At 42.6% G+C, this 16966-nt stretch overlaps 1 protein-coding gene across 1 annotated transcript in view; it reads right to left on the bottom strand.

The window, feature by feature from the left end:
• The window catches only part of TBCD (tubulin folding cofactor D), a 114511-nt gene that overhangs the window by 46265 nt on the left and 51280 nt on the right, over window positions 1-16966 (bottom strand). Inside the window, exons 16-18 of the mRNA XM_056506014.1 lie at window positions 10739-10796; window positions 6112-6141; window positions 2782-2867 (exon numbers count right to left, since the gene is read on the bottom strand). Of these exons, the coding sequence (XP_056361989.1) occupies window positions 2782-2867; window positions 6112-6141; window positions 10739-10796 (174 nt within the window). The remainder of the gene's footprint in view (window positions 1-2781; window positions 2868-6111; window positions 6142-10738; window positions 10797-16966) is intronic.

Here is a 16966-nt window from a genome sequence, read left to right as displayed (position 1 = left end):
TTGTCCTTTTTAAAAATCACACATATGCAGAAAATTATTTGTGACAAAACCTGCGACAGCTGCAGAGTTCAGGTGTGAGATGGAAGGGAACAGCAGCACTAATTACCTAAGGATCCTGCATTACCTCACTCACAGCCACACTTCCAATCTTCAGAAGCATCAACTATGGAAAGCCAAGGTCAACACAAGTGAAGTGAAATGTTTCTGCAGTACATCTGATGAGTGTTAAATCACCTTGGGAAGCCCAACAACCAGCAGGATGTGTTTGTGTCAGAAGGGCACAAAGGGACTCATGGATTACCTTAATTTCACCTTTTCATATCTTATGAGTGATTAACTTTGCAGCTATAATGGTTCCATTAATATACCTGTGTGCAATCAGAAGCAAACAAAGAGAAAAACCAAATACTGCCACATGTTCCCATCCTGATATCTCTGGAATTCATCAGAGAGGGAATTCTTAAATCCACAGCCCAGATCACAGTTACTTGAGCCAGCACTGGACACAGAACCACTCTCTACTGAAACCTAGGGAAGGGTTGTTGATGCCAGCAGAGGAAGGATAAAATTCATCTCTCTAGGTCCTTTCCCTGTTCTGCAGGAACACACAATAACAGACACGTTTCCCCTGCCATGTTTGAGCTCTCCTCTCTTCTTTGGAGCAGCTTTGTTGAGTCCCAGTGTTAGCACCACCATTCTTGCCAACCACTTTAACTGAAATTCCTTGCTCAGCTAAAAATCAATCTCTTGGTTCACAGGTGAGCTAAATCCTACTTTTAATTTTAGTTTATAACTATCTTTAGTCTTCATCTTCTGTGCCCTACTGAGAACTTAATTCAAGAAGCCTTGCATACAAGCCTGTACTTCCTGATGATGGTGTTGGTTAGATTTTTGTACCCCACTCAGGTTAAGAAGTTTTTTCCTTAACTCTGCCTGTACCAAGCTCAGAAATCCTGGAATCACATTATTTGTTTCCTGCCAGTTCATATAAAATAGGTTTCCTCAACCTTCCATCCTCAGAAATGTATTTTGATATTTGAGTTGAATCCTCCAAATACCATCAGCAAAAAGGGCACCCAGAGTGAAAAACCTGTATTAAAATATTTAATTTGAAAGACTCTAAACAACTATTTACACACACGCGCACACACACACACACACACAAATATTTGTAAATACAGATGATATTGCTCCTTTACTGGAACATTATCATCATTTATGAACCAAATTCAGCTGTAAAAACTGACATCTTTTTTGTTTTTTTTACCTTTTATTGCTCAACATTATCATGATACATGAGTAGCCAAATATATACCTGGGTGCTTTTTCCTTTAATGTAACTCAGGGAAAAATAAGGAAACAGCCAAGTAACTTAAGTATTGACCTGAATAATGATAGTCTGCATAAAGAGCAGTGTCATTTTTTGAAAGTAATAGAGTGAATGAGATGGTAAATATTTTACAAAAAAATAGTTAAAAAAAAATTAAATTACCAATTCAGCTCTTGAAAAGTGAGAAGAACTTAATCAGTCTCCAAGCCAAAATTACAGAAGAGAGAAAATAAAACCTGCTTTGTCACTTTGGAATGTTTTGGAATGTTTTCTGCAGGTACAAAAGCCAGAGCTGCAGAAATCCCATGGCTGCCATCCACGTGCACTGGAGCAGCATGGAAACAAGTGCTGCATTTCCCCATCCCTGTGGGCGGGAGCTGGGGCAAGGCTGTGGGAGGAGGGTGGGGACCCCAGCAGGGCTGACAGTCGGTAAAAGGTGAAGGGATGAACAGGCTGAAATGATTCTGCTCAAAAGGGACAACACAGAGGTGGACAGATCAATAAAAAAAAATAGTCGAGGTGAAGACAGAGTGTCCAGCAGAAATGACGTTCAGGAGCTCTCAAGGCAGTGACAAAGCTGGCAGTGGAGACGAGCCATCTGTACCTGTGTGCTGTTTCTGCTCCCCAAGGCCATCCCTGCTCCAGCCTCTCTGACCTGCTGAGCAGCCCCACGGGGCAATGTCCTGCCCTGTCTCAAACGGGGCTGAGTCACTCCGTGGGTGCTGCTCTGCTCTCCCCACCCTCCTCTGGACACGGGCTGGACCCGAGGCCAGACTGTCTGAGACAGCTCCAGCCAGAGCCAGCCCTTGCTCAGCCTCATTTCCTCGGGAGGAAATGCAACATTCTGTTCCTTCTGGCCAGCCAGTTTGGCTCCCAGCTCCCCTGATTTCAGCACCTCTGTGTTTCCAGAGCTCACTCTGTACTCCAGGACAAGCCCCTGGTTTACAACCACACCACCCCAGTTTGGTTATTTCCCATCTCTGCTGACTGTACTGCAGAGATCAGTTTGGTTTTTCAAACACTGCTGCACCCTGTGGCCAGCTTTCCCCTGAGCTAACACAAGAACTCAAGGTAAAGGTCTATGCACAGACTACAATTTCAACAACTTGGGCAAACTGGTTTTTTAAAATGGGTATGACTTGATTTTTTCACCCATGTCAGAGTCTATCTGCCATCACAACAACCTCTCCTCTGACTCCAGCTCTCCAAACCTCCTCATCTTGTCCAGCCCTGAGCAGCTTGGACACTTTTGTGACACTTCTTGGCTGCTTCCTCCTCACAGCCAAGGAAATCACAGCCCCCTTTTCACTCTGCCTCACACACGATAATCGCTTGGTGCAAAATAAAAACACAATTTTGATTTACTTAAAACTATCAGTATTAATAATGTTCAGTAAAGTGAGTTCAGACAAGTATTTCATCAGGTACAAGAGGCCCGACTGGAAACTTACCTTATAGTCAAGTAACAGTTAACTCTGTTACCAACAGCAAAATAATCAGCTGCAGTGAGAATGTCAATGCCATGGGGGAAAGTGCCCTACAAACAAAATATTATTTTAAAATGTGCAATACATTCCAAATAGGCAACATGATTGAAAACAAATCTTCTGCTACTCTCCCAAGCACTGAAAAAATACAATTTAATTTATAGTAAAATCACTTGTACCAGAGACATAAAGGATATTGAATATATAAACAGCAAGATACCTCACTCTGCTTGTGAGTCAATGATAAACAGCCCAAGCAAATGGCAGCAGGCAGTTACCTATGCAACAACTCCCTTCACACCTCCCAGCCATACCAAAATATCTATTTGGTTAAGGCATGACTATGTATATACCCAAAAGATGATTCCTCCAGAAGGACTTTATATAAACATAAACATGTTTCCAGTTTATGTGAAGGAACAAAGTGAGTTTAATGAAATATAAAATTAGACATTTAAGCACCAAGAGGTGCATCACGTGTAGAATACATGGGAGTTTCTACCTATATTTGTATTTTATGACACATTAATGAACTAAAAAATGGAGTTGGTTTGTTTTTAAAATGGACACTGGCTCCCAGCAAAGCCTGAAACACTGAATCCTACTGAAGAATCCCAGTTCTGCCATCACTTCTCAAACCAGTCTGTTTCTAGAAGACAGATTATCTTTCCAACTATGAGATTTCCACTTAGAAACCTGCATTTCTGTATGCAAGCAATACAATTCAGACATTCAGAATTTTATTGGCTCTGGCTGGTTTAACACAGCATCAGCAGAGGCAGCACAGCACCCATGGGCCATGATGAAGAACAAATGGATAAGAGCCAGCTGACACTGGCTCCACTCATTTCCAAAAGGGACGCTCAGAGGGTATTAAAACAACGAGGCTCCCTGAAGTACAGGTTTGGGATGTGATGCAGGTTTGTTTACAGCTCACTCATCCCTTCCACATCAGGATCCAGCCATGCAAAACTAGTGGGAAGTATCTCTCCATCTGAGCCTGAATCACTGAAGCAGTTTACCCTGGAAGCTGCTGCCAAGGTCTTGCTCTGGAAGCAGAATTTCAGTGCTCCCAAAAAACAAGGCCTGAAATCTGACTGGACCAAGGAGAGACAGAGTATTTATGGCTTATCCAAGCCTGCAAGTCTTGGTGACTCAAAGGTAAAATGAATGCTCTGTCCAAACCCTGATTAGGGGCAAAGAAGTACATGAGAAACACCTCAGCATGATGTAAGGCCAAAGAGCAAGACATACAATGGAGTATATACAAATGCACACTACATAAGGGAAATCTCAGCCAAACAATTTGAGTTCTAGCTGCCAGCTGGACCCTGCTGTTTGCTCCCCAGCTGTGAGTGTGCCAGTTTGATGCCATCTCAAAAAGGGCATGGTGCCACCAAGGCTGTCAGTGAGCCAGCATCATTCCTGACTTCAGGAACAGAGAGGTCACAGCCAGTGGGACAGTCAAGCTTTACAGGAACAGCCAACAGCTCCTGTTCTCTCAGAACACTTCAAACTTCTTCAGTATACAAGCTGGTATTATTAAAAGTACGAGCATTTCTTATTATTTATGCTCCAAAATATTCTTCAGATTTTTCAAAGCTCCCATTTACACACAGTGTAAGTGGCATTCTTACCATGGCTCCTTCTGTGGCCATCAGCAAACTCTGGATTTGGGACATGTGGAATTACAAAGCTGAAAGAGGCAGGAACCATGGAACAAATGAGGGCTACCTTTTTCTCCACCTATTTAGTATCAGCATCATTACCTCAGGTGCAGAATATGTTTTAGCTCCTTCCAATTCAGAGAAAGGGTTTCTCTTTCAACACACTGTGAACTCCAGAGGGTGGATCTAATCATTAAGTAACCATTTTCCAAGGCACCAAGGAATGGTTCAGCAAGCAAAACTTCTGACCTTCTGCAGGAACCAGCTGGAGTCTGACAGCTCCTCCATGCCATGGAAACTCACTGTTCCACTGCTGATGTGCCAACAGAGGCTGAAATCACCATGTGATGACACATTTGAGTTGTAGGTCAAAGCAGAGTCTGTAAGGAACCTATCTGGCTGAAAACTAACATGGACTGTACTCCTCTGATTAAGAAATTTTAAAAAACAGAGAATTTCTGCTACCTGGAAGCACTTCCAAACCTGCAGCACCCAGGAGCCCTCTCTCCCCTGGAGCTAAGGCAGGCTGAGGTGTAATTACTTTGTTCAGCACCTCACACAGAGGAATCAGGCTGGGCTGCTGTGTGATGCCCAACCTCTCCAGGGCAGGAACTGCAGACCCAGCAAGAGTCACCCTGGCTTCTGTTTATCACAGACCCAGCTGGGTCAGGTCACCAAAAATCCCTGCTCTCTCCTTCCTACTCTTCTTGCACCCTTTCTCTGCTATTAACTTCTGTCTGGAAATGCACACTGAACATGAGCAGATGGTTTAACAGCCAGAGCTCTAAAGGAATAATATTCAGTCTCAGAACAGAGAGATTTTCAGGAATGCTGTCAGGTGCCTTAACCATGCTCACATGCCCTGCTCTGTTCACAGGAACACACTGACTGAACCACTCCTCCCCACACTTTCTCTCCCTCTTAGGTTTATTTTCAGCTTTATTAATTCCTGCTGAGAGACCAGTAAATCCAAGGCTTTACCCTATTTGCTTCTCCTCCAAGTTTGAAAACCAAAGTTGTCTTGAGGATTTTAACTACTTAAATGTTGCTGAGTTACACAGGAACCTTGCACAACACTTTTTACCAAAGGATTTGGGTACCTCCAAAAGTACCAGATTTCTCAATATATTAGCCAGTACAAGAGATAAGCCCAAAAATTGAGTTGAAGACTCTTGAGCCTTGTTTACTGTGGAACCACCAACTACAGCAATGATTGCACAGCCCACTTCAGTTGCTCTGCTTCTATTGAAAACCAGAAAATAAAAAAAATTAAAAAAAATTAAAAAATATAAATAAAAAAAAAAGGACCAAAAACCTGCACTTTTCCTGTTTTAAAAGCACTGTAGTTTCCAGGGTGTACAATGACCAGCTCAAATGCTGGTTTTGCTTTTCTGAAGGACTGAAAATTACCAGTAATTTTCTTCCCAAACTGGAATACTAAAACAAAACTCACACCTCAGAAAAATATTCCAAAAGAACTTGCTGCTCATAATGAAAACAATTATTTTGTGACATTCTTTCACTCAATTTTTCCAAAGCCATGGTGTCTAATTTTGATTTTAGGCACTCCATGCTTACAGTAACCTTCAAGGCACAAATGAATGAAGATGCAGGGAAGTCACCATACCTGTCTCCCAACATTCTCCTGGAAGGCAGCCTGAGGAACAGAGAACAAACACACCAAAACGAGTCAGGTTTGCTTTTGATAAACACCAGATGATGAATTCAAAACACACAACAATATAAATGACCCATGGCTTTTCTGTTTTAAATAAAGTAAACTTTGTCAGTAGAACAAGGCCTCAGGGCTTTTCTGTTTCTGCATCTCCACGCTGTGCTGTTCCTGGAGCCCTGTGTTGCCCAGCAGCAGTTTGAGAATGCAGTTTATTCAACTTGTCACACCCACATGAGTGCTTGGGAGCAGTGGCATGAGGCTTGGCCCTGGATGGAAAGTCAGTGCCTGTACACAACAGCAACTGAGGCAACTCACTCTTGTCTGACTTCAACATCGTCTGCTAAGAGTGGGCAAAGTTTCATTCTTTGTCAATGAAAACTTTGGGCAAAAGCCATTGAGACTGCAATACTTACCTGCAAGGTGTGTGTGTGAAAGCACACTGAAACACTGGGCTTGTACAGTTTGAACACAAAATTCATGTGTATCTCTTGTATTTTGCACTAAATAAACTCAAAATCTTGCAAAAATGCAATGAAAACAACCATAAAGTTAATCTGTCTGCTTGTGTGGCATGCAACCTACTTAATTCCCTACCTGAATTTTCTCTCTCACACAAAAAAGCCTGGTTTTTTTACACCTTTAAAGGCCATAAATTCCTAAGTACTAACAGAAGCTGCTGTAAATTTTAAGAGAGGAGGTCATAATCTGGACACTTCTCCATGGAACTGTCTCTGCACACACAGCCTTCCAGTGATGGACAACACTTGTTAACTAATATTTCATGGATGGGGGGAAGTTCCTAATGTTTACTGCAATGCCACAAGAATTTGGACAGCCAGAGCTCCTGTGTTTCCTCCACCAGTGCAGCAGCCTGGGTAATCCACCTGTGACAACAACAGGTTCAGCTGGCTCTGTGAGGATCACACTGTGCAGGTGGAGCAGGGGCTGTGCCAGCCGGGATGGAGCCGGAGCCTCCCGGAGCGTTCCTGGGCACTGCTGCTGCTCAGCTGCTCCTGCAGCCCTGCCTGGGCACTCCAGCTGCTGCTGGCACTGCAGGGCAGGGAGCACAGCCTGGGAGCCCCTGCTGCCAGCACTGCCAGCACTGCCAGCACTGCCCCTGGGCAGCACATCCCGCCGGGATGGAGCACGAGCCAGGGCTGCAGGGGTGCCCAGGGGGCTGCAGCCATCCCTGGGGGGCTGCAGGGGTGCCCAGGGGGCTGCAGCCATCCCTGGGGGGCTGCAGGGGTGCCCAGGGGGCTGCAGTGGTGCCCCAGGAGGCTGCAGTAGTGCCCAGGGGGCTGCAGTGGTGCCCCAGGAGCTTCAGGGGTGCCCCAGGGGCTGCAGCCATCCCTGGGGGGCTGCAGGGGTGCCCCAGGGCTGCTCCTTGCTGGATGCTGCAGCTGCTGACATGTGCCTTTCCCCCTCTTCTCCTCGCTCCCAGGCCAGGACAGGAGTGCCTGGCACTCTGCAGCAATCATTTATTTCTTCTATTTATATATTCTATTTCTTTTATTTCTTCTATTTACATATTCTATTTCTTGTATTTCTTCTATTTATATATTCTATTTCTTTCTTCTGTTTATATGATTCTACCATGCCCTGTTTTATGCTCCCCCAAATGTATCACTGCAGGCATAGGCTGTGTTTGATGCTATGGAAATCAATCAGATCTCATTAACCTGTAGCCAGGTTATTTGTGCAACTCTGAGCTCCCCCTTGGTGGAAAGAAGGTAATTAGGTGATCATCTTTTAGGCCAGTCCATAAAAGAAGGGATGCTTGGGATGCAGAATGTGTTTTCTGGTAGCTCTGGTGTATCCAGAATCCCAGACTAACAGGGTTAGTGGCACACTGGGCACTGCTGGGTTAACAGCTGGACTTGATGATCTTAAAGGTCTTTTCTCACTTACATGATTCTACTTTTTATGCAACTGAGACCCTTTTTTACTCAGGACAGGCACATTTCAGTGAGGATGACATTATCATTTCCAAGGGATTTCACAGTTAAACCACTGCATTACAATGTCATTTAAAAATGTGCTGCTCAGACAAGTGCCTAAATGATAGAAAATCTGTAAAGCCTAGAAATTCCTAAAAGATGCCAAATTCCTAAGAGTTACATATACATCAAGTGTTTTGTGAAAGTAATTTTTCAGTTTTTATTCAATCCCCTTCTGGAGATGGAAAAACTGGATAAAAGATACTAAAGATTCCATGAGATCAGAACCAAGGTAACCTAGTCTGGCAACCTGAGCACTCTTCTTTCCCACAAAAGCTGAAAAAAATATTACAACATTCTCCAAAAACATTTAGTTTAAAACTATGCATTTTAAACACCATCAGCCAAACAACAGGGGGGAAAAAAAGCCTTTGAGATATCAGAGCTGAATAGAGTCAAATTCAACATCACTTATTCATCTGATTATTCCTTATACTGATTATTCATGAAAGAGTTGCACAAGCCAGCCCAGAATGCTTGTGGAGCTTCAAAAGCAGAGTCTTCTTCTATTCTCTCTAACCTCAGGGTTCAAAATGTCTCTATTCACTATTTTACTTTATTTGTGCTCTGCATTGTAATATACTGCATATTTTAAGAGATGGAAAATCTAGTAAAACCTGTTGTTTATTTAAATATGTGTTTAACTGTAGTAATGATTGGAAATATTTAGCACTCCCAGGTATTTTTCTTCAAAATTGTAATAATGGCTGGTAAACAAAAAATATTTCTTTGCCTTTCTAAAATAAGAGAAAAGGCTTTAGTAATTTCATAAATGTCTATCAAACAGCTATTGCAAATTTTGACCAGCTCCAAATTAGAAAGTACTAGTGAAACAATTAATGACTTACAGACAGCTCAGGAGCCTGGGCTACAGCAGAAGAATAAAGTGAGGAGAAATGTGCAGGGTTTTGTAATTAGAAATACAGATACTGAGGCTACACTAAGCTCTCAGTTTATGTCTGGCTGGTTCAGCACACAGCTTATGGTCAAACAACCAGTTGAAGTGTAGAAACACACTGATAATCCCACAGGACAATTAAATCAAGCCACCAAAGGTAAGCAGCACACTTGTAGCAGCAATTGTATTATAAAGATTTCTCCTTGCTGCTATATAAACCCTGATTCTGAGGACAATTACTAGGATCACACAAATAATTCACTTTTCACCACCTAGGCTCCCTAATGTTTTGTGCAGCTCTCAGGAAAATAAATTCCTCTAAGGAATTGATTTGAATAAAAGGACTTAAATTAGCCAAGAACAGCAGATTCTACAGTTTCTAAGATGCAGGAGTTGAAGTCTGGGGGAAGCAGCATTGCTGATACTCATTAGCTGTACAGCATGGGCAGATTCTAGCACTGCTCAGCAACCTGCAGCATCTTGGCTGGCTCAGGTCTGAGCACCTTCAGAGCCAGGAGCCCTGGTGGGGTTGCTCAAGCCCTGACTCACTTCCCCAGCAATTAGGCTGCAGCTTCATTCAGCAGCTTCAACACCAGCAGAGGTGTGGCTACAAAAAGTAAGGATGCTATCCAGGTATCCCTGAGAAACCCTCCTGATGTTATAAACACACCAGCTTTCAAAATTCCATTAAAAAAAGTCAGACCTGGTAATGTGCATATTGCAAAGACTGTCTTTTTTTTTTTTTTTTTTTTTTTTTTTTTTTTTTTTTTTTTAATTTTAACACATTCACAATGACATTTTTTGTGAGGAACAGAGACATCTGGTTCCTTGGCACTCTTTGGTCCTGGTTTGAGTTCACACAGTTATAGGGTGGAGTTTCCTATATTTGCATAAGATAATTTGGTTTATCTGTTAAAAGATACAATTCATACTTTTTTTTTTTTTTTTTTTTTAAGAAAGCAAGTTCAATATCTATGACACACAGACTTAAATTCTCATAGATAACATATCCATTTTTTCTTCTCAAATTCTGTAACTATAGAAATTTGTAATTCTCCATCATTTCTCTTAAGAACACTCCTCTGAACAGCATAAACATTTTCTACAAAATGTTTCCACAGAATATACTTTGGTGTCAGTTCTATTCACTGCCTAACAGTATCTGAATAATAGATTTGTCACTCTTTTATAAATTCCCAGTTCTATGGGAAGAGTTTTATGTAACAACTAAAAATATGTTTGAAGGAGAGAGATTATTTAAATTTTCAACTAACCATGATTAAAGAATAACAGCTGCTACACAGGAAAGTGCAACCTCACAAAACTCTCCAGCTTGGAGACTTGCAAAAGAGCCAATAGCTGTGTATTATGTAGGATCCTTCTGTCTGTGATCTTGTGACTAAAAAATGCTAAATAATTCTTTTTTAGATACTTTATCTTGATCATCATGACAATACAGCAGACTGTTAACTGGGGCCATAAATCAAAATGTGTATCTGTGGATTATATAATTTAACATCTAAATTCATATAATACTTCTAAGGATTTAAAAAACCACTTTTTTTGCTCCCAACACAGTATTTTCCTCCTCTACTGTAGTTCTACAGAGTTAAGTGTACAAATTATTAAATGCAAACAAACAAAAGAATAACAGAGGCATGGAAGGTGGAATGTGGTAACTTACAGAAGCAGCTCTTCTGCAATTAACATCACGATCAAATACTGCAGCAATAACCAATGCACTGAGGAAATAAAACAGCATTAGTACCAAATACATGGAAAGAAATGTGCAATGCCATCATTTCAACATTTAGCCTTCTAAGCAAGAACAGGCAGCATGTCCTCTAAGGAGCTTATTATTTAGAAATACAAGCCTGAATGAAATCTGAGTTAAGTCACCTTGTACTTTCTTGTTTCTGTGGTTTGCTGTAGATTTCCCACAGCACAGTGGCCACCCCACTGCACCAAAGGAATTTATGGAATACTCAAACATGTTTTAATGCACAAAAAAGTTTTCTGTTTTAAACATAGCAGGGGCTTAACACCTGGACATAACCATGTCTAATGTGAGAGTCAGTGCAATTTTAAGTTAAAACTTGGAAATACAATTTCTCAATAGCCAAATGTACAGCAAGTCTTGTGTAAGGCTTAAACACAACACAAAGTGAAGCAATGGAAACCTGCAGTTATCTCCACAAGAACAGTCACATCCTGTAAGGCACAAAAATCAAACAATATGCAAATCCTGATAAAAAGTAACCTGCAAGATGAACTGCAAAGCAACTTTTTTAGGGTGACCTGTAGAGACTGAAGGATGATTATACAAAAGAATTTCTTTATGCATGAAGTCTGGTGACCCTGCACAGGGTAATTCTTCTGCCTCAAAAGAACTGCTGTTCAAAGATGTGCTACACAACACAGGAGAGAGAATCTATCCCAGGACATGCAGTCTGCAGCTTTAGAAATCCACCTCCAGCATTCAATTAACTTCAGCAACAAATAAACATCACTTCAGGAGAATCATTTAAGCAGAAAATTATTCCTTTCAAACCCTGAAACTCTTCATTACATGATTTATTGACTCCAGGCAAAACAGGAAATAAATACTGGCTGAAAAGTAAATTCAAGATAGCTTTGCTTCAGCATAAGGATATTAATTACACTGATAATATCAAACTTCCCTGGGTAGTGGCTATCAGTTCCCTACAGTGATGAATACTGTGTTGTTCCAATTCTCTGAAATGCACAGTCAGCTTGGCCTCTGTAATTTCAGTTTATCTCCATTAGGGAAAACAAGAGACAGAAAGCCAGAATGAAATGAAAACAAACCCCAATAAAATGTTCCAAAGACAGTTAATGCTTTCTTACTGCTACCTGCAGGAGCAATACCTCTCTCTGCCATGAAGACAAGAGGAAAGAGGAGATCATTCAAACAACAGAGCCTGGAAGAGCAAATACAGGAAGCATTCCATCAGGGAGCAGCACACATGGCTCACTTGAAAAACTGCTGGGTCAGACACACTCCTCATACCATGCTTGCTAATTCTCTGGCACACAGAGAGACTTAAAATCTATTTTTAAAGGACACTTAAGAAGTATATAGTTTTAATGATATGACTAGCTCCTATAAATGTTTTAATTAGGGAACTTTCAAGACTAAAGGAATTGGAGGAAAATGATCCTTGAAACCAAAAAGAAGCTAATTTCTGCTTGACATTTCTGATTATACAGGCTAGAACCTAGAACAGTAACGTGCCAGTTATGCAATATTTCAATAATGGTCTCCTGGAAAGAGGAAAAAAAACCCCAACCACAAAAAACCCCTCATCACACCAAGAAGCTCAGAATCCTGAGTGCTGCCCTCACTGCATCAAACAAGAGCTCATCTTATAATCACATTGTACTTCTCCATTTTTCCTAACTCTTCTGTTACCTTGAGACAAAGCTGTGTAAGTAAAGCCAGCAAAGCAACACATTGTCTGTGATGGCACCTGAGCCAGTCAGTGCTGCAACCAAACTGTGTGAAGCAAAACAAAAACCCCAGGAATTCTATCATTGCCACATTATATTCCTAAATCATACTGCAGTCACTGCTACATGTTAATCCTTTTAATGAAGTATTCTAACTTATCAAACTCCACAAATACTCTTTTCAGGTTAATTGGAAGTGCAGGCACATCCTCCACACAGCCAGGCTTAGAGGGTGGAACAGCTCTAAGGTGTCTTCACCTGTCTGCTTTGTCGTGGGAGTTTATGTGATACTGCACCAGGATTTCCTAACATAAAGAAACTGTTTATGTCAAACCAAGTGGGATATTTTTTTAAGCTACTCAAAGGATCATGTCTTGACTTGCCCCAAGTGCACCACACCTGCCCGCTGCCAGGCAGAGCAGAGGACAGCTTTCACCTCCAGTCCCTATGGAACACCTTCCCTGCTCCTCTGCACCTCCAGTCCCTATGGAACACCTTCCCTGCTCCTCTGCACCTCCAGTCCCTATGGAACACCTTCCTGCACCTCTGCACCTCCAGTCCCTATGGAACACCTTCCCTGCTCCTCTGCACCTCCAGACCCTATGGAACACCTCTCCTGCTCCTCTGTACCTCCAGTCCCTATGGAACACCTTCCCTGCTCCTCTGTACCTCCAGTCCCTATGGAACACCTTCCCTGCACCTCCAGTCCCTATGGAACACCTTTCCTGGCTCCTTTACATCTCCAGTCCCTATGGAACACCTTTCTTGGCTCCTTTACATCTCCAGTCCCTATGGAACACCTTCCCTGCTCCTCTGCACCTCCAGTCCCTATGGAACACCTTTCTTGGCTCCTTTACATCTCCAGTCCCTATGGAACACCTTTCCTGGCTCCTTTACACCTCCAGTCCCTATGGAACACCCTTCCTGGCTCCTTTACATCTCCAGTCCCTATGGAACACCTTTCCTGCTCCTCTGCACCTCCAGTCCCTAAGGAACACTTTTCCTGGCTCCTTGAGGGATATAGAGCCTGCATACACCACAGCAGTTATGTGCACAATAAACACAAACAGACTTTAAAAAGTAAGCTGCAATTTTATCAGTCAACTAATAATTCTCCCTTTCCTCATTATCCTCTTCTCACTCCCCCAAGGACTCACCCAACTGGCTTCAGGGAAAGTCAGAAGGACTCAAAGTATGCCAGTGGGCACTCCCAGCCCATGTGGATTTCATGTCACCCTGACAAGGTGGAAAGAACCAGGGAAGAGAGGAGGGCCAGGTAAGAGACATCAGAACACAGAAATAAGCATAAACACCAGTTGCCCTCAACTCACAAGCACCAGGTGTACCAGCCAATAAACCTGAATTCCCTTTACCACGTGTAGCAGGCACTTCCAGTCTCCACTAGCCACAAGCAGCAAGAAGCTGATCCTACTGCTATCCCCTGGGAATCTGCTGCCCCAATTCCAGTGTGCCACCCTGAAGATGTGGGAGGAGAAAAATAAACTCTCAAACCTCTTGCCTGTTTGGTACAAAACCAAAATTTCCTTCCTGAGCCCTAAAAAGGGTGAAGTGGTAACAGGACAGCAAACTCTCCTCCCTGCTGTAGATTAGGAAAGGGAAAGGCACAATAACCACCACAAGCAAAGTGGGTTTGAACAATCCAAGCAAGTCAAGGAAAGGAGGTGAGCCCAGAGGCAGACTGAGCTCTGTTGAGCACTGCTGCTGCCAACAGCCCCTTCTGCACCTCCTCAGTACCCAGCTGGGAGGGGCACACAGCGAGCTGGGTGATGAAAACACATCTAGGCTCAGGGGTATTTTTCAATTTTTGAAACCAGAGCAGTTCCCGTGTTCAGTTGATCCCATGGAGATGTGTAACACCACAGCAGGAGGCACACAGGGGAAGGAGCAAGCACAAGGACCTGCTCCAGCCACACTGCAGTTGACTCAGATTTAATTCCTCTTGTTTATCTAGGAGAAGGTCTAAGGAGAAGCAGAAATACTGTGACCATCCCCATTTCCACACTGCCTACTTTTGCAGCCCATCTACCCCAGCTCACACAGAGCTCTCACATGTCTTGTTGGCCACCCACTCTCCTGTGCTGCTCAGTGGGTTACTCCAATCCAACAGTTAGAAGTGAAATAGTGAAAGTGCAAGAAATACACATGTGGAAAAGAGCAGTGAGAAAAGTGCTTAGAGCAGGAGTTACAAATCCTGTGAAAAGAAGGAGGAAAAAGGAAAAAGAATCTGTGATAGCCCTACAGGAGTCACTGTAGCCAAGTGCCTTGAGCTTCAGCTCTCCTCTGCAGGCACTTAACAGCAGAAAGCCCTTCTCCATATTTCATCACAGTACAAGACATAGCTCAAAGCAATCCTTCAGATTTCCCCAGTTCTGCAGGACAATCTTGCCCTGGAGCAAGCTCCATCATCCATCCTGAGCCACACCTGCCTGTTCCCCCCTCCCAGAGCCAGGCAGCACCCCAGGGAAGCCAAGGCTGCCCGCCCTCGTGCCCTGCACCCACAGCGTGTGCCCGTGCTCTGCTGCAGGGAGACAGAGCCCAGATCCCAGCAGAGCCCAGCTCCCAGCAGATCCCAAATCCCAACAGATCCCAGCTCCCAACAGATCCCAGATCCCAGCAGACCACAGATCCCAGCACATCCCAGCTCCCAACAGAGCCCAAATCCCAGCAGATCCCAGCTCCTGAGCCCCCCACACCAGCCACAGGCAAAGGAACCTGCACCCTGCATGGCTCCACACAGTTCAGATAGTCAGCAACCATTTAATCACTCTAATTGTATTACACAGTGCAAGTATGTTTTCCTTTCTATTTTTTGTTTAGGTTTTAAACAAAACAGTTCAGCTCCTTACTGTGCACCTGCCACTTCACAGACAGCAACTTCCACACCCAAGGGGGCAGGAATCAAATTACCCACATTTCCAAGTCATTAAATTCTGTTTCACTTTCCCCATAGGTAAGCTTAAAAAGAGAGGCTGCATGTAGAGACTGGGAGAGAAACAAAGCTCAGTCAAGCAGTGCTTTTATAATGATATGCTTGAACAGCAACTTCAGCGTGTGCATCTCAAAAAAGAGCAACACTGTCCTGCAAAAGAAGGGAAGTTTCATCTACTCTGCCAAGAATTTTCTTTTTGTGATCCTGGAGTTTGAATAGATGAGGCAAGGTTTTAGAAACCAGTTTTACTAGACTTTAACAAACCATTGAGCAGATGTGAGCAAGTGTATCTTGTTGAAATACGGACTGGGGAAAAAAAACTGACATGGAAAAATACAAGCAAGTGCTATTACAAGTACTCTCGGGCATGTATTTCCAATAAGCTTTCTCTATCCTTTTTCTTTCTTTATATTATTTTTTTAAAGAGTGGTAAGGTCAGGAAGGACAAGGACTGATATGCAATTTCAATATTCTGCCAATTTCGTCACTGAACAGAACATTTATAAAAAAACAGGGAAGAATCAGCTGACACTGAATATGGTGGGAAGAATTTATTTTAAAGCACTGCCAGCAATTTTACAAAAAAAAAAAAATCTGACTTCATGCAGTTTAAAGCAATTTTTCACTGGTCCAAAGTGAAATATTTATGTTTCTTGGCTGCTGAAAACACAATGTCTTTCAATTACATAATGATACAAGAAGTGGAAAAAAGAGTCCCCTGCAAATTCCCCTCTGCTTTAAACTCTGCTGTTAAGGGGACATAGGGCAGGACCCAGTTTATGTATTTTGGTACCTAAGTGGGTCCCATGTGCTTCCAGCAGCTGAAGACTGAGGATAAACTTTGTGCAATTCTCAGCACTAAGCAAAGCCAGCAGTTCAGGACTGCAATCACTCATCACAGTTTTGGAAGTGTTTACTATTTTTCTCTCATAGTGTGTATTCTTATCCAGGCAGATGTTTTTGCTGTGTAATTCAGCTCACAAGGGATATTATGCACTTTGTTTCAAGATGCTGAGTGCTGCATTTTTCAAGGGTAGCAACAATTTGCTTGTGGCTAGAAGTATGACTCTTCTTTAAGTAAAACAGTGACACACCTAAGGCTAGATTTAAAAAAAAGCCGTGTGTAATTATCGGCTTGCTGACACAATAGGTGAAACTGTGTGTCATACTTTATTTGAATTTTTTTTTCACCATTTCTCTTTGGAGTGGCAATTCTACCTTTGAGAGCTGATTTAGAAAAGGAATGGCCACTATAACAACAAAGATTTTTAAGTAAAGCCTTGTACAGCATTAATACTTGCTAAAATACCTTGCAGCTTTGTTGGAAAACTAAAATATTTCAAACCACAACACCTTACAGCTGTTTATTAGCAATTTTCAGCTTCCACTCCGTGTTTCTCTCCATCCCACCAATTTATTCCCAACATCTAAAGCTGCCATAGGTGGCACAGTCACAGCACCCATTGGTTTTACTACCACAGGCAGAGGGAT

Source organism: Oenanthe melanoleuca, chromosome 18 (assembly GCF_029582105.1).
Source record: "Oenanthe melanoleuca isolate GR-GAL-2019-014 chromosome 18, OMel1.0, whole genome shotgun sequence".
NCBI lineage: Eukaryota > Metazoa > Chordata > Aves > Passeriformes > Muscicapidae > Oenanthe > Oenanthe melanoleuca.
The sequence above is the reverse complement of the archived record's forward strand: the minus strand, read 5'-3'. Positions and strand labels throughout refer to the sequence as shown.